Raw genomic sequence first — 25,683 nt, 5'->3', positions numbered from 1 at the left:
CCAACCCTGATATTCTATGATTCTATGATAATGCCAAACACTATATTTTCACTTACCTATCATTAAACTCACAGTCCACACCAATGTTCCCTCTAATTTTTGACAGGCCGTGTGCGCAAAAAATTTCTTCTGTGCAAATTTTTGAAGCAGAGTTCAAATTTGTGCTCCATGAGACAAATGCGCCCAAGCGAGTAAAATGCTTATACATTTAAAAACTTTTAATTTGCAATTTGTGATAATAGTTTTACATTATGTTATTCTATAAATGTCATTTTTAAATACTTAGAAAAAGGAAATTTAACCTCCTTTCCCTTTCCCCGCCTTGCCAGCTAGTAGAATCTGGCTGTGTTGATAGATGGCGGGTGAACAATGTCAAAAGTCGCCCGTAAATGATATTTTGGCCTGGCTCCGATGTAGAATTTCATTTTTTGTGCGTGCAGTGTTTCACCGTGTGCCTGGGTTTAGGATCTGTGTGCACGGACACATGTACACAGCTTAGAGGGAACAGTGATCCACACTCATCTCTCGCCTAACTGCTGACAATTCCCAAGGCTAGACCCATATGCCCCACAACTGACAAACCCTAGTGCTGAAATAAGGCATACTGGATCTCCCAAGATACACCTGCACATCTTGCCTTTGATCATACATACCAGGGGTCAGGGAGAGGAGCTAATCCTCCGGGGAGAGGGCACAACTCCCCAAGAAGTCACCGTCTCACAGCTTTGACAAACTGCTCCAATTAATCCATGCAATATTTAATACAGCTGCACTTAACACAGTAAATGCAGCTGCACTGCACACAGATAATTGTCAGTGGCTACTGCTGGTCCAGGGGTCAGAGTTAAGGTTGAGTGGGCATGTACCTTAACTCTTTATTTCCTGGTTTTCAGAAGGTTGAGTTTTTCTGAATTTGATGTTTTGGAAGAGCACAAGATACAACCAGGTAATCTTAACTCTGCACTAATTGTGTTGTCAGTAACTAAACAAGAATTTGGGATCTGAATGAAGCAATATTCACAATGTATGGGAATTTTTTCAGACTGCATGTCCTATACCATTTGTTGTGGCCCTCCATCTTGGAAGGGACTGCATGAAATCTCTAAGGCTAAAGGGTATAAAGTGCTTTAAGAACTTTCAAGAAGAAAGATGCTATATAAATGTCAGATATAGGCAGGGCTAATAGCAGAGCCTATTATTAAGGTTATCCAACACATCCCACTATAAGGTCCTGATTTCAATTGCTTACAACTTCATCAAACTTTAACCATTTGGGCCAAGATTTTCCATATGGGTTATCTGCTTCAGCCTATTTCTTAAAGCGGTCTCTAAAAACAAGGTTATTAAAAACATTTTTTAATTTGCAATTAAAAAAATACTCTAGTGAGCTTTTTTCCAGTGCTCATGATGAGCAGCAATATTCTGTTTTCACCTCCTTGTTCAATGCGTGGCCCTAAGCCTTATTTACTGTACGCTATTCAAACCCTTCTCTGAAGAAAATTACTAATTTCCTCATTGGCTTTTCTATGGCCTCTGTCATAGAATTACAGTGCTTCAAACATTAAAAGCAACATAAGTGTGTAGGGACAAATTAGAAAGACCAAGCACAAAATGAGATTAAACTAGGTAGGGACAGAAAGGGTAAAAAGAAAACATTTTACAAATACATTAGATGCAAGAGGAAGACCAAGGACAGGGTTGGCCCATTATTCAATCAGAAGGGAAAGGCAATAACAGAAAATACGGGACTGGCTGAAGTTTTAAATGCCTTTTTCATTTCAGTTTTCACCTAAAAGGTTAGCAGTAATTAGATGACTAACACAGTGAACATCAGTGTAAATACAGTAGGATCTGAGACTAAAATAGGAAAAGAACAGGTTACGAATTATCTCGATAAGTTAGAGGTCTTCAAGTCAGTAGGGCCTGAGGAAATACATCCTAGAATACTTAAGGAATTGGCTGAAGAGATCTCTGTGCCATTAGTGATTATCTTTGAGAACTTGTGAAGGACAGGAGAGATCCTAGAGGACTGGAAGAGGGGAAATATAGTATCTATCTATAAAAAGGGGAATAAGGACAAGCCAGGGAATGTGTAAACCAGTCAGCTTAACTTTGGTACTCAGAAAGATAATGGAGCAAATAATCAATTTGTAAGAAACTAGAAGATAAGGTGACACTTAACAGTCAACATGTGGATGGGGGGGAAGCAGTAAAGCTGATATCTCAACTTTAGTAAGGTTCTTGATAGTATCTCACATGACCTTCTCATTAAGCAAACTAGGGAAATATAGTCTGGACAAACCGACTGTAAGGTGGGTGCAACAAGTGGTTGGAAAACCATATTCAGAGAATAGTTATCAATGGATCACAGTAAAATTCGAAGGGCATATTGAGTGGGTCCACAGGGATCTGTCCTGATTTTATTCAATATCTTTATAAATTATTTGGATAATGCCATACAGAATACACTCATATGATACCACACTCGGAGGTGTTGCAAGTGCTTTGGAGGACAGGGTTAGAATTCAAAATGATCTTGACAAACTGGGGGAATGCTCTGAAATAAATAGGATGAAATTCAATAAGGGTAAATGTAAAGTACTACACTTAGGAAGGAATAATCAAAGCACAAATACAAAATGAGAACTGACTGTCTATTAAGAAGTACTCCAAAAAAGGATCTGGGGATGATAGCGGATCACAAATTAAGAATGCATCAACAAAATAAAACTACTGCAAAATAATAATTAAAAAAATCACTCTGGGATGTATTAACAGCAGTGTTGTAACCAAGACACAAGAAGTAATTCTTCCACTCTACTAGCACTGATAAGACCTCAACTGGAGTACAGTGTCCATTTTTGGGTACCACACTTCGGGAAAGATGTGGACAACTTGAAGAAAATCCAGAGAGAGTTACAAAAATGATTAAAGGTCTAGAAAACTTGACCAACAAGGAAAATTTAAAAAGTGGGGTTCTTTAGTCTGGCAAAAAGAAGACTGAGCGGGAAGTGATAACTGTCTTCAAGGGCATAAAAGGTTGTTGTAAAGAGGATGGTAATAAATTGCTCTCCTTAACCACTGAACAGGATAAGAAGTAATGGGATTAAATTGCAGCAAGGGAGATTTAGGTTAGACATTAAGAAAGATTTCCTAAATGGAAAGGAGTTAAGTACTAGAACAAATTACCTAGAGAATTTATAGGTTTCAGAGTAGCAGCCGTGTTAGTCTGTATTCACAAAAAGGAGTACTTGTGGCACCTTAGAGACTAACAAATTTATTTGAGCATATAAATACGTTAGTCTCTAAGGTGCCACAAGTACTCCTTTTCTTTTAGAGAATTTATAACTCTCGATCACTGGAGACTTTTAATAGCAGGTTAGATAACACCTGTCAGGAATGGACTACTAGGTAATATTTAGTCCTGCCTCAGAGGCAGGGGACTGAACTAGATGACCTGTCGAGATTCTTCCAGTCCCACCTTTCTATGATTTAACTGATCTTTATAACACTCCTGTGAAGCAAGTGAGTCGTATGACCCCATTTTACAGACAGCGAACTGAAGCACAAAGTGTCTAAGATTAGTTGCCCACTCATTCCGCTGTTTAATTTGAAACAGATCAGACCTGATTTTTCAAAGGCCTTCGGATTATATGGCACTTTATCTGTTCCAAGCACTACTCCGTCCCATTGACTTCAGCTGCAGCTGTGAGTGGGCAGCACTGCTGCACATCAGACCCCAGGTGTCTCAAGCACCCAGAGAAAGCGGGCCAGGCTGTTAACGGCCACCTGTGAAAAGGCTGGTGTAAGTCACTTGCCCACAAACGCTGTGGCGGAGGCAGCCATAGGATCCAGTTCCCCAGAGCAACATTTACCGGCCTTCGCCATGAGACCATCCCGCCACCCTCTCTGCTCGTTGTCCGCACCCCTTCCAGGGCTGCTGCGGCAGGCGAGGCAGCGTCCCGCCACACCACGCCGCAGTCACTGCCCAGCCCGGGGGGAGCGGGGCCACCCCGTGCCGTGCACGAGGCCCCTCCTCGCCCCCGACACGGCAGTAACGGCCCGGCGCTGCTCGGTGCGTGACGTTACTTAACACGACGCACGCGGGACCTTCCCACGAACACACGCGTGAGGCCCGGGGCTCCCTCCGGAGCAGACCGTTACGCTCCCGGCTCTCGCACCCGCCTGCGGGGCCACGCTCCGCTGTCAGGGGCCCCGACGAAACAGGGGCGGAGACGCACCCCGGGCTCCGCCCGACGGAGTGCACCTCCCCGCGGCGGGCCCCGCAGCCACTCAGAGGGCGAGGGGGCGTCAGGGCCGGGTTAGGGTTAGGACCCGAGCGGAGGAAGAGGCTGCGCGGGCTGCTGTCACCTCACCTGATCTATGTACTGCCGGACCCGCTTCCTCAGCCGCTCCAGGTTCATCTCCCTACGCGCGCGAGCCGGGTGACCTCAGGATGCTCCGCACGCGCCGCTCGCTCAGGTAACGGTCTCGCTGTCACGCATCAAGCGCGCAGCCCGGGAATCCCGCACTCTCCGCCGGCCGCCTTCTCTCGGCGTGCCGCGCGGTAACGTCCCCACTTCCGGTGTCACGCCCGAAGTCACTCCCCACAGAAACACCGCCCCGCGCGGATGGTTCCTAGAGCGCGCCCAGAGCCGAGCTGTGGCGCTAGAGCGGAGCGGGGCGGGGCGGGCGAGTGGGGCTGCTCTACGCTGTCCAGCTCCTCCTGGGGCAGAGCCCGCGGGAGGAAGGGGGACTGTGACCCAGCGCTGCCAGAGTTTGTGATGTTTCTGCCGTTTCTGTGAAGCCTCCAGCTCCTGGAGTCCTGTTATTTGGCCAGAGCTTCCCCGTTCATTACAAGTAATGTCCCCAGAGCCCCAGGGAACCCGTGACCCGCGGCATCCTAAAGGCTTAGCAAATGAAGAGAAATAGAAAGCTCCCAAAGTGGTATTATGTATTTAATCCTGTTTCTTTAAAGGCCTGATGGGGGGTTGGCACGACTCAGCACCTTACAAGATATTATTAGCAGAGGATCTCTCTTCCCTCTCTGTTACCCCCAGGTGTGAGCAGGCATGGGCTGCCACACTGAGCCAAGTACCACTCAGTTTAAAAGGTCTAGGGACTGCTGAATGAGGGCTGAAATCCTTCCCCAGCCATAGCACACTTGCACTACTACCTGCTGTGCATTAGGTACTAATGAGTAGACTAGCTCCACCTGTGCTGTTATTATTTAACCTGAAATACTAATTATGGATGTCCAGAGGCAGTGAAATTGGAAAGGCAGATTTGGGCTCACAAGGGACCCAACACTGAAAGAGCAGTTAGTCCAGGTAGCAAGTGGCTAGCTATGGTTAGGAATATGAAGTAAAATATTTTCTTGGCATTAGGTCAAGTGTGCCATAAATGTGATGGGGAAAATAATTTTTTAAAAGAATGTCATAGTATTAAGGCCAAGACTGGAAAACAGTAAGACCATGATGCAAATTTCCTTGTAGTGACTGCAGAGTAAAATGTTGTAGATGTGCAAATATTGGTAAACCCTAATGGCAGAATTATAGTCTTCAGATTGGATGTTGGAGTACAATTCCATGTTGGTCTGTTTGTTTTTTTTTTTTTGGGGGGGGGGGGGTTTGTAATATATAGTACAGTAGCTAAGGAAAAGGTGCAGAAATACAAAGCAAAGCTTGTTTCATATTCTGGATAAAATAGTAGTGTAAGTGACCAACAATGTGTTTTTAAAAACAGTATGACTTAATACATAGTAAATGCGGATGTACTACTTGTGCTACATCCAAAAATCTACTTAATCATGCTGTCAAGGTTCCTCCCCCACTCTGAACTCTAGGGTACAGATGTGGGGACCTGCATGAAAACCCTCATAAGCTTATCTTTACCAGCTTAGGTCAAAACTTCCCCAAGGTACAAAATATTCCACCCTTTGTCCTTGGATTGGCCGCTACCACCACCAAACTAATACTGGTTACTGGGGAAGAGCTGTTTGGAAATGTCTTTCCCCCCAAAATACTTCCCAAAACCTTGCACCCCACTTCCTGGACAAGGTTTGGTAAAAAGCCTCACCAATTTGCCTAGGTGACTACGGACCCAGACCTTGGATCTTAAGAACAATGAACAATCCTCCCAACACTTGGGCCCCCCCTTTCCTGGGAAATGTTGGATAAAAAGCCTCACCAATTTGCATAGGTGACCACAGACCCAAACCCTTGGATCTGAGAACAATGAAAAAAGCATTCAGTTTTCTTACAAGAAGACTTTTAATAGAAGTAAAGAAATCCCCCCTGTAAAATCAGGATGGTAGATACCTTACAGGGTAATTAGATTCAAAACATAGAGAACCCCTCTAGGCAAAACCTTAAGTTACAAAAAAGATACACAGACAGAAATAGTTATTCTATTCAGCACAGTTCTTTTCTCAGCCATTTAAAGAAATCATAATCTAACACATACCTAGCTAGATTACTTACTAAAAGTTCTAAGACTCCATTCCTGGTCTATCCCCGGCAAAGACAGAATATAGACAGACACACAGACCCTTTGTTTCTCTCCCTCCTCCCAGCTTTTGAAAGCATCTTGTCTCCTCATTGGTCCTTTTGGTCAGGTGCCAGTGAGGTTACCTTTAGCTTCTTAACCCTTTACAGGTAAGAGGAGCTTTCCCCTGGCCAGGAGGGATTTCAAAGGGGTTTACCCTTCCCTTTATATTTATGACACATGCAATGAATTAAATGTTTGATCTATATGCTAGCCACCGAAATGCAAACAGAGAGCACAGACTGCATACTAGTAAAGTTCTCAGATGTCTTTCAATGCTTGGGTTATCTGGAAGGAGGATACTATTTTAAGATAAAACAATTGGTAACTCTGTCCATCCATCCTCCAAACCCTTCCCCAAACATTTGGTCTAACAAATAAAATAAAATAAATTGATAATATTGAAAATCTGGGGGTTATTAAAAGTGTAGAAAAACCTAGAGAAGGAGTTAATTCAAGTGTTATAAGTGGAAGACCAAGGCATTGAACTGCATACACCATAACAGAAACATCCAGTGAAATCTGTTGAAAAGAGAGCAACTAAATTCTTGCAAGCACAAATATTCTCAGAGTTAGATGCGAGCAGAACATGTTTCAGCAAGTAAAGTTAGATAACTCAAGTTCTAAATTAATTATTTTTAATGCAACATTTGTGCATGATAAATTTAAGTGACTGTTCACATTTGTTGTATATCTTTGGTATTATACAGGTTTCTGAGGGATTATATAGCCCTGAAGTCATAACTCATGCTGTTTTAATTTGAGGCAGGTACACAATAAGTTTTGCAGAGATCAGGACTTTGTTATGTCTGTCTTTCACTGATTTATATGACATTATAGATCAGCCCTCTTCTGGGTTCAGTTGCCTGAGGAATTTCTTACAGTTTTGGCTGCACATTTTTTGAATATACATATACAAATAAATAATATAATATATATAATATAATTAATATACATATACAAATATGCATATACAAATAAAATTGATAAGACTTTGACTAACTGCCTGGAAAAGGTGTGTCTATATTAAGTTTGGTGGCAGGTGGCATTTATTCTCAAATGATACTGTCAGTTCAGGGATCTGCTGTCCTGAAACTTTAAATACATTAGAGCTAGATACATGTCAATAGTTCATATTCTTAAATTCCTGAATAATTAAAGTACATTTTAAAAATGTCTATGTTTGGGACATCCAGGTTTGCACAAAATCCATTTATTCCCCAATTTTAAGATCAAAGTTTAAGTAATTTCTTCTATACTTCATAATAAATAATTAAATCATACATTATTAATAAAGCCTAATTTAAGTCAATATTTAAAGCTAAACATGATATAAATCTTTCACATTCTAACCCTTTCAAAAAACAAAAATCTTAAAAATCACTAAAATGTTTCAGAATACATTAAATGAATTCTTATTCTATCCAAATGTTAATATCAAACCATAAAAAAGTAAAAGCATACAAAATACATCTAAAAATATGAAAGAACAAACTGAAAAGTAAATACTCATTTTTTCTTATTATCACTTATAAAAGGGGGTGGGGGAAGCCACTCACTGTAACATTTTAAACATAACCATAGTTTTCAAAACAAACCCATAGTTGTACCAGTTAGAGAGAGCAAAATCTCTCTGCATATATTTTAAAACTTTTAAATGGGAAAACTAACTCTTCTTATCTTTAAAAAAGATAAATATGTAGTTGGCTTTTGTCTTTATAAGCGTTTCTTCTTGCAGTTACTTTATAAAATTTGTCCTTGAACAACAGACAGATTTTGTATCAGTAAATCAAAGTATTGTTAACTTTCACATAATCGCATGAGATAATGAGGTATCATTGATTGGGTTACTTTCTATAATTTCTTCAAAATTATTTAATTACATACCACTTTATTTACTTTCTCAGTTTCATTATTAAAGAATTAAACCATGCATATAAAGCATTTCAGTGTTTAAATATGTGTTAATATGCACATGGGTAGATTCTTCTCTCTACTTACATCTGCTCTGTTCAAGCAGGGGTAGGAAGAGGGTGCCAGGAAGCTGGTATAGCTGTTTGATTCTGTGGCAGCCATGGCATGAGTTACAGCAGCCCAATGGTTCTTTTACACCACCTGAGTATGTCTCTGTAGAAACCATATAATTTGCCACTTCAGAACCAGCAGACGGCTGCTGTCCTCATTCTGAGACACCCCCCCTCCAAAGGGAAGGGTGGTGGATGCTGAAACTACTATGCTGGTTCAGGCTGAGCTCGAAGCCATTCTCAATCCTCCCATCTGCTGAGGAAATTCTCAGCTGTGACTCGGCTCTGACTCTTCAGCATCATCTGGAGAAGGGAATCTGGCCTCTATGATTATACATTTATGTTGGAATTAATGTAAATATTGTTTTTTATTTTGGGGATTCAATTCCCAGTATAGCACCCGTGACCCGGGTGATAGGAAAGTGAGCTCTGTAGGACTGTTTGTCTTCCTTGACTTGTTCTCTCTTTTGGGAGATTAATGTGAAACTTTTATAAAAGAGATCATGTGTAACACTATTCTTATCTAACCTGACTGGGCATCTTGGTTTTGAGTGTTTTCTGGGAAACATTTGGTTGATTTTCAGATGTTTTGGGTAATAAAATCCTGAGATAAGGCACTCCAGGGGCCAGTTTCAGCAACTGAACTGCAGCTGGCGAATCTGTCAGCTTATAGAACATCAAAAGATTCTTCAATAAAGCACATCAGTAAAACAAAAAAAAGATTTTTTTTAAAAAAGGAAAATATACTGAATTACGTTTTGAATAATGTTTGAAGACTCCTGTTTAAAATTAAAGGATTCAGAAAAAGAGAGATTCCTGGGGACAGTCCATTTACTTGCTGGAGAGCCAAATTTAAATTTGTTCAAAGAGTAACGAGTGTTTACAAAACTTACATTGAACAGAAATGTTTGCATTATTTAAAAAAAAAATCTGAAAGCAGGTTTGTTAAAATTTGAACATCCTCCTACAGTTCTTTGAACCCAAGGAATAAGCATGCTGTACTATGCATGAGAGTCAGAAAGTGAAGGTGACCAATCTATCCTGAGTGTCAAAGTGTCAACTGGCAAGTGCATTTATGAGGGCTAATTTAAAAATATAAATAACATTCACAAAAGCAAATAGTAAATAGTTATGAATAAATTAAATTGTAAAAACTAAGAGAAAATAAACACCGGGTTATTTTCAGAACATCTAATGATATAATAATTTTCTGATGACTAAACCATAGTAATACTGTTATAACAATATTGTTAAGAAATCTATTTTATACTATTCTGCAGTAGAAATTTAATTCGTCCTATAACATAACAGGAAAAACAATAACAGATCAGTCATTAAAGGCCAGATGGTGATTTATGCCAATGGAAGTACCTGAGTAAGTGCTTACCAGCATGAGGAAGGGCTCGACAAAATCTTCTGCACATAGTTAGCCTCTCTAGCAATGTAATATTATTACTGGTTTCAGAGTAGCAGCCGTGTTAGTCTGTATTCACAAAAAGAAAAGGAGTACTTGTGGCACCTTAGAGACTAACAAATTTATTTGCGCATAAGCTTTCATGAGCTACAGCTCACTTCATCGGATGCAACACACACACACACACACACACATATATCTTCTTACTATATGTTCCATTCTATGCATCCGATGAAGTGGGCTGTAGCCCACGAAAGCTTATGCTCTAATAAATTTGTAAGTCTTTAAGGTGCCACAAGTACTCCTGTTCTTTTTATAGAGAAGAGAGGATATAGTTCAAAATTGGGGAGTATTAGTAAAAGGATATTTTGTTAATTAAATAGACATGATCTAGGGCTGGAGAAATGATCTAGGCCAAAGTTGGGGACTTAAAATCCTGACATTTACCAAGACTGAACAGGCATTTTTCCTACTCTGTAGAACTGTTGATCCAATTAAAGAGCTACTGTTGAATCAGATTTGAGATTTTAAAAGATGATCTCCTGCCCTCTAGTGTTTAAGAGCTTGTCAGCTGCTGTGCAGTGTTTTGCCTGGTTTTCAGAACACTTTCCAGTCTTGCATCTGTTGATTAATTAACATCACGTTTTTCTTATCCTGCTGGCTCTCTGGGCACTAGTGATTATTAGAAACTTAGACAAAGTATTAGTTTGTAGCGGCAAATTACACCGGAGGATTAATTGTGATCTGGTCATTCACTGTCAACAAGCTGGAGGTGGAAAAGAGAGATACAACTCACCACTGACTGATATCTGTTTTAATTTGTCTCTCTTTTTTCTTTTTTGGAAGCCTGTGGTTCTAATTGGTGTATCTGTATTATGAATTTCCATATGTCTCACAATCTGAGTCAATAAAAATGCTAGCAATGATATGCAGCATAGGCACCAGACTGATGTAAAAGGTGCAAGAGGATACGTGTATTTTAAGTACATCTAAATGACTAAAAGGAGGGATTGAGGTATTCTGTACCCAAAACTCATATTTAAAACAGGGATTCATTGATCTGACCTGGTAGTGGCTGTTCTTATGTCTACTTGCTCCTTGGTGTTTTTGCTGATGGTGCTATTTTGTATGGGTGGTTAGTTATTATGTAGACCAGTGGTCACCAACCGGTCGATCACGATCAACTGGTCGATCCTGGATCCTCTGTCAGTCGATCATGATCTCTGGCCGCTAAAAGCTGGTGGCGCAGCAGGGCTCAGGCAGGCTGCCTGCCTGGCTCCACACTGCTCCGGAACCTGCTGGCATGTCTCTGTGGCCCCTGGGGGGGAGGGGCAGAGGCAGCTCTGTGTGCAACCCAGACCCCCAGCACCGTCCCTACGGGGCGGTGCTTGCAGGCACGGGCAGCGCACGGAGACCCACTGCCCCCCTCACCTCCAGGGGCCCCAGAGATGTGCCAGCAGGTAGATGCTTCCAGAGCGGTGTGGGGCTAGGGCAGGCAGGCAGCTTGCCTGAGCCCTGCTGCGCTGCTGGCTGGGAGCTGCCTGTAGTAAGCGCCTCCCGGCCACAGCCTGCACCTCGCAGCGCCTCCTGCACACCAATCCCCTGCCCCAGTCCGGAGCCCACTCCTGCACCCAAACTGCCTCCCAAAGCTTGCACCCCTCACTCCTGCACCCCAACCCTCTGCTCCAGGCTCAGCCAATGCACACCCCACAGTTGAGAATGTTACACTAATTTGTGACAATCCCTGCAGAATTTTGGATCTATAAACCACAAATGACACTAATAAAAAGTAAAACTCATGAAATGTTCAGTGGATTCTATGAGATTAGGTGCTGTGTGACCATATGACCCCTACACCCAAACTCCCTCCCAGAGCTTGCACACCTCACTCCTGCGCCTCTGCCCCAGGCTCAGCCCGGACCCCCTCCCACACTCTGAACCCCTCGGCCTCAGCCCAGAGCCTGCACCCCCTCCTACATCCCAACCCCCTGCCCCAGCCCAATGAAAGTGAGTGAGGGTGGGAGAGAGCGAGCAACGGAGAGAGGGGGGAATGGAATGAGCGGGGCGGGGCCTTGGGGAAGGGGCAGGGTAGATTCTGGATTGATCTTAAATTCAAAAAGTGATCTTGTGCTTAGAGGTTGGAGACCACTGACGTAGACCATGCTCCCCCAGATATGGATACCTCTAATGCTTTTCACATAGACCATCAAACAGTAGTCGGATAACAATGACTATCAGGCACTAATGACCTACTCCAAATTTGAATCTGAGACCTACAGGTGAAAAGCTTCATATTTCATTATCAAGCCCCTGAGCCATTCCCCTGTTTACCAAATACAATGAATAGTTATATCAGCGATAAACTTAGACTCTTGATTGAAATTTATAATCCATGGAGAACTCTTCTGAATAAGACTTTAGGAGTGAATACTGAAACTTCCTGCAAGAGCCACGGACATTTATAATCTTAATCTCTGTTATTCTCCCAAATGTAGGCAGAAAGGATTCCATTTGACACAGGCTGCTGCAAGAAGCCCTTTTACATAAGAAGATATAATTTAATAGTTTCTGAGAGTGCAGGAACCCATGGTGAAATCCCAGCCCTATTGAAGTAGGATTTCACCCCAAATGTCCCAACAGTGAGGGTGCTATCTTTTTCACTGGGATTTTTTCTTGACTTGGACATTGTTTTTATTCATTATTCAGGAGTAGTTTTACCTTCTATTTTTGATAAATGGCTTCATTTATAAAATGTTTATTAATTTTACAGAAGGGACATGTTATAATCAAACAACTAAGAACATAAAAACTAATCTCTTCTCAAAAAAGAATGCATGAAATATAAAACACGTACACAATCCTTAAAGGTGCATACAGGACCAGTCCTGCTTGTCTAGTTTATATGAATAATCGCATAAGGAAAATAATCTTTGGCCCACAGTACAACATGTAACAAGAAAGTACAACTATGCAATGTAGAAATAAATAAAAATACTCCCACCCAGCAAACAGGCCCATGCATGTTACATTGTATTGATCTGTATGTTCATGTATACATTTCACACATAGCACTATAAAACAACTATCTATACTTCTCCATATCTGTAGATTTTTCCCTATGAAATTTAGAAATGGATTCTATATTGCATTAAAGTAATTCAGTTTAACTTTTGTTCCAAATACAATATATTTTTGTATGAGACTGTTGTTGCAAGGTCTGTCAGGTTATTGTAGATAAATTTTCCATGTCCTTCCATTATTGTAGAATAATCCTTTTAACATTATTAGACTAGGAGAAAGCCATTCTGCTAATGCTTTAGGATTTCTTTGATTTCTGAAAGATGAAATATAGCAACAGAAGATTCCAATTATAAGGTATATTATTTAATTACTAACATTTTGGTCTAAATTAATTGTACCTTTTTGCATTCCAGGAGCATGTCTGTGGTATCCAATTATAGCTAATCATTTCCATAATTTATTTCAAGTATACATATGTGACCTATGTATTATAAAGAACTTACATTTCAAACATGCAGACAAAATCTCAAAAGAAGAGTTACCAGTCAATAAGCAGTATGGCATTAAGGCAATGCAAATCAATCTTCCATAGATTATATTGGATCCCAGCTCACAATTGCTCCATGCATATTTCTATTTGCCATCTTTTACTTCTTTAATTATAATTTTCATACTCCTCTTTTAGCAGATCTATGAGAATGATGTTAAAGAAAACATAAGAGGCATATATGCAGAACTTGTATTGCTTAGAATGTTGTTGGGCATAATCCTATTACAACAAAGGAGACAGAAAGGCTATGCTACAGGAAGTGAGACAGAAACCTCTTTACATCCTGTTCCCTTATTCTGTCATCTGCATAAAAACAAGTAAAAGAAAACCAGCATCTACACACTGTTGCTCCAAAATGTAATTTTTTCATGTCAGATGTGACCTGCTGAAGAGAGAACGCACAACACAGGATAAAATAGTTATTACTTATTGCCGAGGTGTAGCAACGAGGGTAAAAGCTGTGGCAGGCTGACCATTTCCTGCAATATGAACTTTACTGAATTAAGTTAAACCTTACTGAATTAGGTTTAAAGCTTTGAGGGTCCATTGTATTAAGAATGCAATTGTGCATGTGGAATTGTATGTAACTTAGGCAGGCCATTCATTCAATTTTAAACCGGACAGTCCTCTTCTTCGGTGCTTTGTCCCCCACCTAGTACTGAGACAAAACCATATGTGGTTTTGTCTAGTATCAGACAGGGGATGCCGCTCCCGCTGCTCCTGCCAGTGTGACCTCAGATGCACTGTGTGTGTGAGTTCATGCCAATGGAGGCAGAGCAGTGTGATCTTCCAAATAGTGTCCTCCGTCCAGTGTGAACTTGTACGCACATTATGTGTGAGGTCACACTAGTGGGGTGGGACACATCATTCCTGCAAGTACCAGAATGTCTGGTATTTTGGGAATCCGTGAGTGACAATCCTAAAGTAACTTCCCGGAGCGGAGGGGGATGCTAATATAATTCCTTTGGTTATCAGCACTTCAAAGCCCCTGCACCTCCCAGAGAGCTACACACTAACTAGTTCAAACTGGATTCCCTAGGGATCAATAGACAAAGAAAGGATTTTTGGATAAACACCTAGCAACTGGGGAGCTGAAAGTCTGAGAGTGAGTGCCTTGCTGAAATAATGAGGGGAAATGAAGCTGCAGTAGGGGACGTATGCCTCAAAAGCCAAGTCTGTACAGTGCTGAGCATCTCCTGCCATGTGCTGAGCAACCTCAACTCCCACTGATATCAGTGGAATAGGGTCTCAGCTTGTTTCTGTATAAGAACTGAGGTGCTCAGCACCTTGCAGGTTCAGACCCTGAATTAGCCACTTGTTTGTATTTTTTTTTTATCGCTACAGGCTTTTATGTTGAGGTAAGTGCCTGACAAAGAGGCTCCTGCAAAACCAGCATTTTACTCTTAATAACACTAGTTTGAGTATATGCATATAAACAAAACACTTAAGTGGATTTTGTGAAAGAAATATCGTGATTGTTGGGATCTACTGTCTAATGTGTCTTGTAGAAAATGGTCTCAAATAGATTTTATGCTGTCTTCTTTTGGTTTTATTTTTCCTCTGTAAATGTGTTTTCCTCATAAAGCTGGCTGTTTTGTTTATTGTTTTTGTTTTGTTTTCTAATGGTATCAGGATTATGATGATGAGGAATCACATGGAGTGTGTGTATTTAGGATACCTCTTGGAACAGACAAAGTAGGGAGATAACAAGGAGGAAGCACTTCAGGCTTCCTGATCTAAACCGTTGCATAGTCCTGCTGTGTACTGTTGAGCAATTAGCATATTTCAACCCAGAGTGTGCTGGAGTTTAGTGGTTAAGTGAATGGAGCTGTTGTAAGGCTTAATTAACTAATGTTCGTAAAGTACTTGAATCAAAGTTCTGATATCAGTGAAGTCAACATAAAAACTGTCTAAATAAAAGCTGCTCAAGAACTTCCGACATGTGGGTCACAATGTTTAAATTGAGAGCAATCAACCTTACTAGTTCCCACAGATTCTCCTCTTTGATCCTATTCCTATTCTTTGATCCTATTCTCCTCTTTGATCCTATTCCTGATCTTAGATGCCCCTCTGCACATCTGCTCCTGTCTGCTGGCATGGACCCCTTTCTCTCTTTCCTGTTAGCCAGGCTGCATACTCTAAAATGTCTCTAATGGTGTCCCTATCAGTTCTCTGTGGAAACAACCAGCTAGCATTTGTTACCCATCAAATCCCCAAAGTGTGAATTCATAACACCTCTAGTTCAGGCATTATAACTGATGCTGACCTGTGCTATAAAAGCAGTGTGAGCTTGGGGAGGGGACACACAGTCGCTGGCACGGGGAGATGAGGGGAATGAGACTATTGCAGGGAAAGGGGAGGAATGGAGACGCACACAGAATCCCTGGTATAGGAGGAGCAATCAGAGCTTGTGGTAAGAGGCGAATGGGATACACACAGAACCCCAGCATGAAGGAGGTGGTTGTTGGGGAAAAGGGGTATCAGTAAGTCCGTGAAATAGAAGGGGATGGGAAGGTGGTGGTACACCAGGACCTTGTGCAGGAGAGTGGAAGGATGCAAAGAACCCCTGGTGTAAGCTCAGTCTAAAAGAAGCAACAAAATGTACTACACCTTACAGCAAATAATTTTTTGAATGTGGTTAATTAACTCATTGCTTATAGGAGACACAGCAGAAGTGAGCTTTAGAAGAGTTTTGAATGAAGAGGAGCTGGTGGCCTGGCAAACAGGTTGGGTGAGGAAACCCAGTATGTTGTGTTGCTCACACCCAAAATCAAATGATTTGTATTAAAGGTGAAATTCTCACCTCTGCCAATGACCAGCACAAGGCTTAGCCACAATTTAAGCCCCACATATCTCCTCAAATAGGGCTTCTGTAATTCACAGGGCTTGTGCTGGTGCTGTCCCCCAATACTCCAGATTTCACCCATAATGTTTGATTCCTGCCACATTTTGTGGTATGTCAAACATGCAGTAAAGCTCACCTCCCTGTGTGTTTGTGATATGCTATCAGGCTATAGCATGCTACACCTTAACTAAATTATATGAGAGAACCAGAAATAATTTGGTGTATTCCTCTCCTTTCCCTGCCATGTGCCTCATTTGCCAAAAATACGTCAGGAATCAAACATTATGGGTGAAATCTGGATTTAAATAATGTTCCTTCAGAGATGGTGTTCAACAGCTAAAAGACCATTTTCCCTATTTGGAGCCTCTACCCAGACAAAACAAAAACCCCAAACCCTGTGGCAGTGAGTCCCAGAGCCTGGGTCAACTGACTAAAAGGTAAGTCTGCTCTACAAAATTAAATCGACCTAAGTTACTTAGACATACAGCCACTGCAGTAATTAAATCGCTTTTGGGTGTCCACATTACACTCCTTGTGTCGGCATTGCATGTCCTCACCAGGAACTCTTGCACTGATTTAACTGTCAGTGTGGAGCATTGTGGGATGGCTTCTGAAAGGCAGCAACAGTCAGCATAAGCAATGCAGTGTCTATACTGACGCTGCGTCAACCTAACTATGTTGACCTAAGCACTACGCCTCTCATGGAGGTGGAGTTATTAAGCTGGTGTAGTGGATGAGTTACATCTGTGGGAGCTACAGTTTAGTGTAGATGCTTACAGAGTTAGGTTGATGTAATTAAGCTGTGTTACGTTGATCTAATTCTGTAGTGTAGACCAGGCCTCAGGCTCACAGAGTTCAAGCTGTGGGGCTAAAAATAGCTGTGTAGACCCTTAGGCTGGAGCTCAGACTCTGTAAAACTGCAATGGGTAAGGATCTTGAAGCCTGGTCTCCAGCCCAAGCCCAAATGTCTACACTAGTATTTTTAGCCCCATGGCTTGAGTCCTGTGAGCCCAAGTCAGCTGACTGGGACTCTAAGACTTGCTGCCCCAGATTTTTGTTTTTGCTATGTAGACATACCCGCTGAGGCCTGTGTTTTGTCAGGGACAATAACAAGTGTTTTAAACATTTTTCCTTATGATGAAATATGATTATTTTGTTATTTCTGAATGCTAGTATTAGGGATGTGGGTGGCATTTCAGATGGCCTGACATGAAATCTGAGAATTACATCTTTCATTAACTGCCAACCTGATTGTTCTGGGGATCTTGATAAACCTGTTCTTTTGGTAGCGTCCTGAGCTAGCTTTATGTTTTTGGTTACTATCATATGTTTTGTGACCTTTACGTTTGCAGATCCATTTGTAACATGCATTCTATTTGCCCAGTGTCTATGATATAGCCAACATATTAGTTATTCCAGGTAACGAATGAAATCGCTTTTCCACCTGATGTAGTCTTCATTTCCACTTATTTCCAGGGGGTATAGGCATATTTATGGAATGGTGTAAACAAATGTTCCTTTCTACATCCTTTCGGAGAACTAGTGAGGCCAATGTGATTGTGGCTGGGCTAGGTTTGTGCAGATGGAGAGAATCTTCACAGGAGGCCCAGGTGATGTGTGCATGTTCTCACATACAGGCCCCACAGGGTGAGGGGTGGAATTCTACAGTTTAAAGGGTAGGTCCATGGGAGCATTAGTGGGACACAGCATTCTCCCTTTGGGTGCAAGCGGATTTCCCACAAGTTACAGTTAGTCACACCAACAAGGACTATACTCTATATGACTAGAACATTGTATGATTGCAAATACATCCCCTGCCCCATACATTTGCTTGGGTTTATTTTGGGCAACTGCTGCCAGCAGGTGCTACATGGGAACATAGCTCCTTTAGCATGGGGAAGAGGGAAGCCAGTGGAACAGTGGCAGTCTTGGGTCTCCGTGCAAAAGTCCCTACCCCTCTAAGCACTCAATCCTGAAGTCAGTGGGAGTTTTGTATGCAAGGTCTTAGAGGATTAGGCCCCCTGTATTCCAAGGTCTTTGTGGCACTAGGATTTTCTTGGATTTAGTGGGTTGTACCTTCCGCCATCTCCGTGTGTGTGAATGAAACTCCCCCTCCAATAGGACAAAGGCCATATATAGAAACTGAGGCCAAAATTTCCAACTTGACTCTCTAAAGTTAGGCACTTATAGATCTGTATTTAGGCACCTACATTAAATGTGCTTGATTTTCAAACAACTACATTCTGAAAATCAGATATTTTATTTACGGCCTAACTTTAGTTCCAAGTTTAAAAGGTTGACTTCTGTTCCCAAACTCTCATGTGGGGTTATAATATGGCCCTGTATGTTGCAGAGAGAATGATAACGCAAGTTAACTTAACGAAATTTGGAGATCAAGTATAACAAACTCAGGCCAGAGATATTGTAGAATTCAACTAGGGGGACCAAGTGTCCTGATTTTATAGTGACAGTCCCAATATTTGGGGCTTTGTCTTCTATAGGCTCCTATTACCCCACACCCCCACCCTGTCCCTATTTTTCATGCTTGCTATCTGATCACCCTAAATTCAACATAAAATTTGATAGTGAGAGCTCACTACAAGTCAGATAAAACTAAATATGAATTTAAAATGTACTTGTCTAGTAATTAGTGGCCATGGAAACTGTTCATCGTTCTCAGAAAAGATGATCAAAACTAAAATTATGCTTGTGTAATATTAATTGCATCACTATAATATCCTATACTGTGGAAAAAATGTGAAAGTTTGTGTATACTCTAAGCTTGCTTCTTCTCCTAGAAAGGTCAGAGGATAAAAGTATTATGCCCTGACAGGCAGCCAGCACCACTTTACACCTGTTATTAGTTGCACTCAGCATAAAGAAAATAGACTCTCCTGTCCAAATCACAAAATCAAAGCCTGAAACACACACAGTTCAGCAGAACATTCAATTCAAACCTCTAACAGTTGAAATCAGTCTTGGTTCAAGTTCAGACAGGCTTTATGTGCTGGCGTTGGTTTGCTGGAATTTTGATTTGGGTCTGAACTTTCAATCAAAGATGGGTATGGACCTTTTTAGGTGTATCTGTAGATTTGCAGTTATTCCAAATAGTTTATCACTGTTGAATTTTGGGTGCTATATTCCTTTTACATAGATGGCCCAACCACATGTCCTCAAGGGATTGCAAAAGCCATTTTACTTGATTTTTTTGGAATGGGGATTGGGTAAACTTAGCTTAGTTTTCCTGATCCAAACAGAAAATCAGAAAAAAACAAATAGTGGTCACCTCACTCTTGATGTAACTCAGTTGACTTCAGTGTAATTAAACTAGGATACAATCTAGCTCATTATTTTATCATCTGTGTCTGTCTGGCTCTGCCACCTTGTCTTTTAGCATGTTATTTATTTATTATTAATTCCGTCAGTAAGACTTTGTCTGAACTAGGATTTGAAGACGTGGTGTTAGAATGTGTTAGAGAACACCTGCTAACTAACACCTTCTGAAAGTCTAGCACAGACAAGACCGTGTATATTTTAACACATGGTAAACTATTCAAATTAAAGCTTAAGCAGGAGCCTAGCCCAGACTGGAAAGAAGCTGTGCCATTTAGGCTCTCTAATGAAGCTGTCATTTCAGTAATGCTTTGTGTGCTTCTGTTACATTGAAGTGCAGTGAAGGTGGGGAGGGCAAATAAAACTGCCAGTAAAATGGTATCTTGCAAATTCTCTATTGCTATTTAGTATAAGTTTCTGGGAGTATCTACAATTTGCTAGGTGCAGTATGAATCCACAAGACGGCAGGCCCCTGCCACTAAGAGCTCAAAGTCTATAAAAGACAGAGCAAACAGAGAAAGAAGAACAAACAAATAGGGTGATCAGGAAGTGATTGTCTGTTTCCTGAAAATAAGCCAGATTCTCTACTGGCATAAAGAAACTAAGATCAGTGGAATTATGCCAGCAGAGAACTTGACTCAATACGCTTTAACATATGTAATTCCTGGATTGTGTAGCACTGTGATTCAGCAAACTGCAACCTCTATGGCAGTTTGATTTACACTTTAAAAATGTAAGTTTTTTCCATGAACCGAGTAATACAACCAGTGCAGAAACTCCTGTGTTTCTAATTTTAATTTTGTCCCCAGAGTTTTTTTTGTCTGGTATCAAAGGAATGTGGGATTAATTAGATTATAGCTTTTAGATGTTTCTTCAAATCATATCATCAACCATCTAAGTAGGAATGAAATAATTCTGAACCAAACTTTGCAATCTTGAACTTATCTCACATACTTACTGTAACAAATATGTAACAACAAACAATGGATCCATTATGGATTGGCACTCAGCTGTTGGATATGAACTCCTGTGAATGCAAGATGTTTGAGAATAAGCATTGCTTAACTGTTGGGAGTATTGCAATGTCCTGGCATGTGTGAGTAATGTTGTTTGCTATTGGAGCTGGAGCAGACCTGTTCAAGTGTTTGTGATTATATTGCCCTTAAGTGGCTGTCTCATACAAGATACAGCAAGTCCTAATACTGCTACTGTCTAACCAGGGTCTTCTGGCTTTTGGGAAAGGATCCAAAGTCCATTGAAACCAATGGTAGTTTTTCTTTTGACTTCAGTAGGCTTTGGACCAGACCCTATTAGGAGTTTGTGGGTTTCCTGGAAGCAATGGTCCCAGCTTCCAAGTTATATGACTGATGCCACATGGGTACAGTTTAGCTGGTGACCATGGTGTCTATTATTTGTCTACGCAGGGTCTGAATGAATGCTTTCCTGACAGCTAGCTGGGAGGGGGAGAGACTGTGGGTGTGGTTATGTAAATACAGTTTGCTCCTGCTGTTTGCTCCTGTTTTGTTTAGATTTGCTTAGATATGCAGCAGATGTTTTGCTCATTGTAATCAACTTGGCTGGTGTTGGGTCACGTATCACATTAGTACTGAATGCAGGGGTAGTGAAATGCTGTTATCAATGTTGTGATTATTGTGGGAACGCAGGGAAGCAGGACTCTGTTTAACCTTTTCCAAATGGGGGCGGGTCACCCTTAGCAGAGAGGACCTTGGTGAGCCAGGGGCTCGACTGCCAAAGCCCTGTGAAAGTCAGAGGGGTAGGGACAGGAGTTCTAGTTAGGAGGCTTTGCCCTCCTTAGTTCTCTCTAGACTGGCTTAACCTGTTCTTTTCCACTAATTAAAGAATAGAGCTAAATAAGCTTGTTGTTTTAATTGCTTAATCAGAGCTAAAACCAGTTGCGGTAGGACTGTGTTTCTGCCCTGTCTGCTGAGAGCTGAAATCACTTGAGATAGGGCAGTGTTTCTGCCCAGTCTGCAAAAGAGTTGAAAATCACTGAGAGACTGATGTGCAGAGGTCACAATAGAGAGGCAGAAGGTGACTGACAGTCAGCTGGCGAATGAGTGACTAGCAAGGTGGCAGTGGATAGAGGCGCAATGAGCGGCCAGCAGGCGGCACCGGAGAGGTGTGATGAGCAGTGAGCAGGTGGCCAGCGAGCGGCCAGCAGAGCGAGTAAGGTGCCTCTTTACCCTACACCAGGGTGGGAGGTGAACTCTGCAGATGTACCTCTGAACTCTGGGTCTGCACTGACCAAGGACAGCAACTGTGAGTGGGGTGCAGAAAAGGGTCGGGCATGTGAAAGTGACATTTGGGTTGCTGGACTTAAGAACCTGAGGGGAAAAGGGCATGGCCCAACCTACTTGGGGGTGGTCTTTTACTCATGGTTTATGTTTATGAACCTTGTTTGCGGTGTTTTCCCAAATTAACTCTGAGTTACTTCCCTCCTTTTATTAAAAGTTTCTTTTCTACACTCGGAATCAGAGCTTGCGAGTGGGGAAATATTGCCTCTCAGAGGCCTCCAGGGGTGGTGTGTAATTTTCCCAAGTTACGGGGTGGGGGGGATCGAGCCGGTTCTGTGTTGTATCAATGGAAAGGAACCCCTAGATATTAAACCTGGCCCTGGTTGCTGCTGGCTGCATCTGGTAGAAGGGTTACATTTGTACCACAAAAAGAAAAGGAGTACTTGTGGCACCTTAGAGACTAACCAATTTATTTGAGCATAAGCTTTCGTGAGCTACAGCTCACTTCATGGGATGCATACTGTGGAAATTGCAGAAGACATTATATACACAGAGACCATGAAACAATACCTTCTCCCACCCACTCTCCTGCTGGTAATAGCTTATCTAAAGTGACCACTCTCTTTACAATGTGTATGATAATCAAGGTTGGCCATTTCCAGCACAAATCCAGGTTTTCTCACCCCCCCCCCCCCCGAACACATACACACAAACTCACTCTCCTGCTGGTAACAGCCATCCAAAGCGACCGCTCTCTCCACAATGTGCACGACAATCAAGGTGGGCCATTTCCAGCACAAATCCAGGTCTTCTCACCCCCCCCCACCACACACAAACTCACTCTGCTGCTGGTAATAGCTCATCCAAACTGACCACTCTCCTTACAATGTGTATGGTAATCAAGGTGGGCCATTTCCAGCATAAATCCAAGTTTAACCAGAACGTCTTGGGGGAGAGGGTAGGAAAAAACAAGGGGAAATAGGCTACCTTGCATAATGACTTACCCACTCCCAGTCTCTATTTAAGCCTAAATTAATAGTATCCAATTTGCAAATGAATTCCAATTCAGCAGTTTCTCGCTGGAGTCTGGATTTGAAGTTTTTTTGTTGTAAGATAGTGACCTTCATGTCGGTAATTGCGTGACCAGAGAGATTGAAGTGTTCTCCGACTGGTTTATGAATGTTATAATTCTTGACATCTGTGTCCATTTATTCTTTTATGTAGAGACTGTCCAGTTTGACCAATGTACGTGGCAGAGGGGCATTGTTGGCACATGATGGCATATATCACATTGGTGGATGTGCAGGTGAACGAGCCTCTGATAGTGTGGCTGATGTTATTAGGCCATGATGGTGTCCCCTGAATAGATATGTGGGCACAGTTGGCAACGGGCTTTGTTGCAAGGATAGGTTCCTGGGTTAGTGGTTCTGTTGTGTGGTATGTGGTTGACCCACGGAAAAGCAGCCCTTGAGGAATTCCACCATGATTTCAAGAATTTCCATCCCACCATCAACCTCAGCCTGGTCCAGTCCACACAAGAGATCCACTTCCTGGACACTACAGTGCTAATAAACAATGGTCACATAAACACCACCCTATACCGGAAACCTACTGACCACTATTCCTACCTACATGCCTCCAGCTTTCACCCTGACCACACCACACGATCCATCGTCTACAGCCAAGCTCTGCAATACAACCGCATTTGCTCCAACCCCTCAGACAGACACAAACACCTACAAGATCTCTATCAAACATTCTTACAACTACAATACCCACCTGCGGAAGTGAAGAAACAGACTGATAGAACCAGAAGGGTTCCCAGAATTCACCTACTACAGGACAGGCCTAACAAAGAAAATAACAGAACGCCACTAGCCGTCACCTTCAGCCCCCAACTAAAACCCCTCCAACGCATTATTAAGGATCTACAACCTATCCTGAAGAATGACCCAACACTCTCTCAAATCTTGGGAGACAGGCCAGTCCTTGCCTACAGACAGCCCCCCAACCTGAAGCAAATACTCACCAGCAATCACACACCACACAACAGAACCACTAACCCAGGAACCTATCCTTGCAACAAAGCCCGTTGCCAGCTGTGCCCACATATCTATTCAGGGGACACCATCACAGGGCCTAATAACATCAGCCACACTATCAGAGGCTCGTTCTCCTGCACATCCACCAATGTGATATATGCCATCATGTCCCAGCAATGCCCCTCTGCCATGTACATTGGTCAAACTGGACAGTCTCTACGTAAAAGAATAAATGGACACAAATCAGATGTCAAGAATTATAACATTCATAAACCAGTCGGAGAACACTTCAATCTCTCTGGTCACGCAATTACAGACATGAAGGTCGCTATCTTACAATAAAAAAACTTCAAATCCAGACTCCAGCGAGAAACTGCTGAATTGGAATTCATTTGCAAATTGGATACTATTAATTTAGGCTTAAATAGACTGGGAGTGGCTAAGTCATTATGCAAGGTAGCCTATTTCCCCTTGTTTTTTCCTACCCTCCCCGCCCCCCCCCACCCCCCCAAGACGTTCTGCTTAAACTTGGATTTATGCTGGAAATGGCCCACCTTGATTATCATACACATTGTAAGGAGAGTGGTCGCTTTGGATGGGCTGTTACCAGCAGCAGAGTGAGTTTGTGTGTGTATGGGGGTGGGGGGGTGAGAAAACCTGGATTTGTGCTGGAAATGGCCCAACTTGAGTATCATACACATTGTAAGGAGAGTGATCACTTTAGATAAGCTATTACCAGCAGGAGAGTGGGGTGGGAGAAGGTATTGTTTCATGGTCTCTGTGTATATAATGTCTTCTGCAGTTTCCACAGTATGCATCCGATGAAGTGAACTGTAGCTCACGAAAGCTTATGCTCAAATAAATTGGTCAGTCTCTAAGGTGCCACAAGTACTCCTTTTCTTTTTGCGAATAGAGACTAACACGGCTGTTACTCTGAAATTTGTACCACAGTTTTGTTACAATAAGGATAAATATCTGAGGATTTATACAATTAAGAAACTGAAGTTTTCATCTCATCAATGCTCGAAACATTCCAAATGAGAAAGGAAAATGTCTCTGTGACCTGTAAAATATTACTAGGAGAATGTCTCTGAAAAAATTAGCCAGCCTCCATGAATGACAATTCATATGAGTCATTAAGTCATGTTTGTAACTTTTATTTCCAACAAAACAAAAGCCAATACTTCTTAATACACCCTGTTATTTGGCTTCAGATTTTATATTCTCCAAGAGGAGTGAAGTTTCACTTGACTGGCTTTGCATGCTTAGGCTATTTTGTGGGTTCAGTAGGTGTTTTCCATGAAGTATCACATTTAAAAATAAAAAGGCAGGGGGATGCATCATCTAGACCAGGAGTTCTCATCTTATAGGCTGTGGACTAGTGGTGGCCTGGAGAGCACTTGCTGGTGGCACAGAGAGAGCTGGCTCCAGGGCTTAATTTGTAATGAAAGAAGTGCTGGGGCTCAAGCAAATTTTTTACTTTCATAACTGATGCCGCAAGCCCAGAGGTGCTGGGGCTATGAACTGCCAAGCTTAGAGGTGCTGGGCTCAACGCTGTCAAGCCCCGGCACAAATTAAGCATTGGTTGGCTGATCACAGAATGTTGTTTCTCCTCTCTGTTTCCAGCTTCTAAATTCCAGGAAAAGAAACTAG

General features: G+C 41.9%; 2 protein-coding genes across 4 annotated transcripts in view; one reads left to right on the top strand and one right to left on the bottom strand.

Moving 5' to 3' along the window:
• Nucleotides 1–4,572, bottom strand: part of CDC16 (cell division cycle 16) — a 64,138-nt gene extending 59,566 nt beyond the window's left edge. For 2 of the 3 annotated variants that reach the window (XM_077814048.1, XM_077814057.1), the window contains exon 1: nt 4,377–4,572. In XM_077814048.1, the coding sequence (XP_077670174.1) occupies nt 4,377–4,424 (48 nt within the window). In that variant the 5' untranslated portion in view covers nt 4,425–4,572. Of the gene's footprint in view, nt 1–3,626; nt 3,790–4,376 lie in introns of all 3 variants that reach the window. The other variant, XM_077814067.1, reaches the window with a different exon arrangement.
• RASA3 (RAS p21 protein activator 3) overlaps nt 4,357–25,683 on the top strand; it is a 263,439-nt gene continuing 242,112 nt past the window's right edge. Inside the window, exon 1 of the mRNA XM_077814025.1 lies at nt 4,357–4,482. The gene's annotated coding sequence lies outside the window, so the exon portion shown is untranslated. The remainder of the gene's footprint in view (nt 4,483–25,683) is intronic.

The sequence above is a fragment of the Eretmochelys imbricata genome, chromosome 1 (genome assembly GCF_965152235.1).
Source record: "Eretmochelys imbricata isolate rEreImb1 chromosome 1, rEreImb1.hap1, whole genome shotgun sequence".
NCBI classification, from domain to species: domain Eukaryota; kingdom Metazoa; phylum Chordata; order Testudines; family Cheloniidae; genus Eretmochelys; species Eretmochelys imbricata.
The sequence above is the reverse complement of the archived record's forward strand: the minus strand, read 5'-3'. Positions and strand labels throughout refer to the sequence as shown.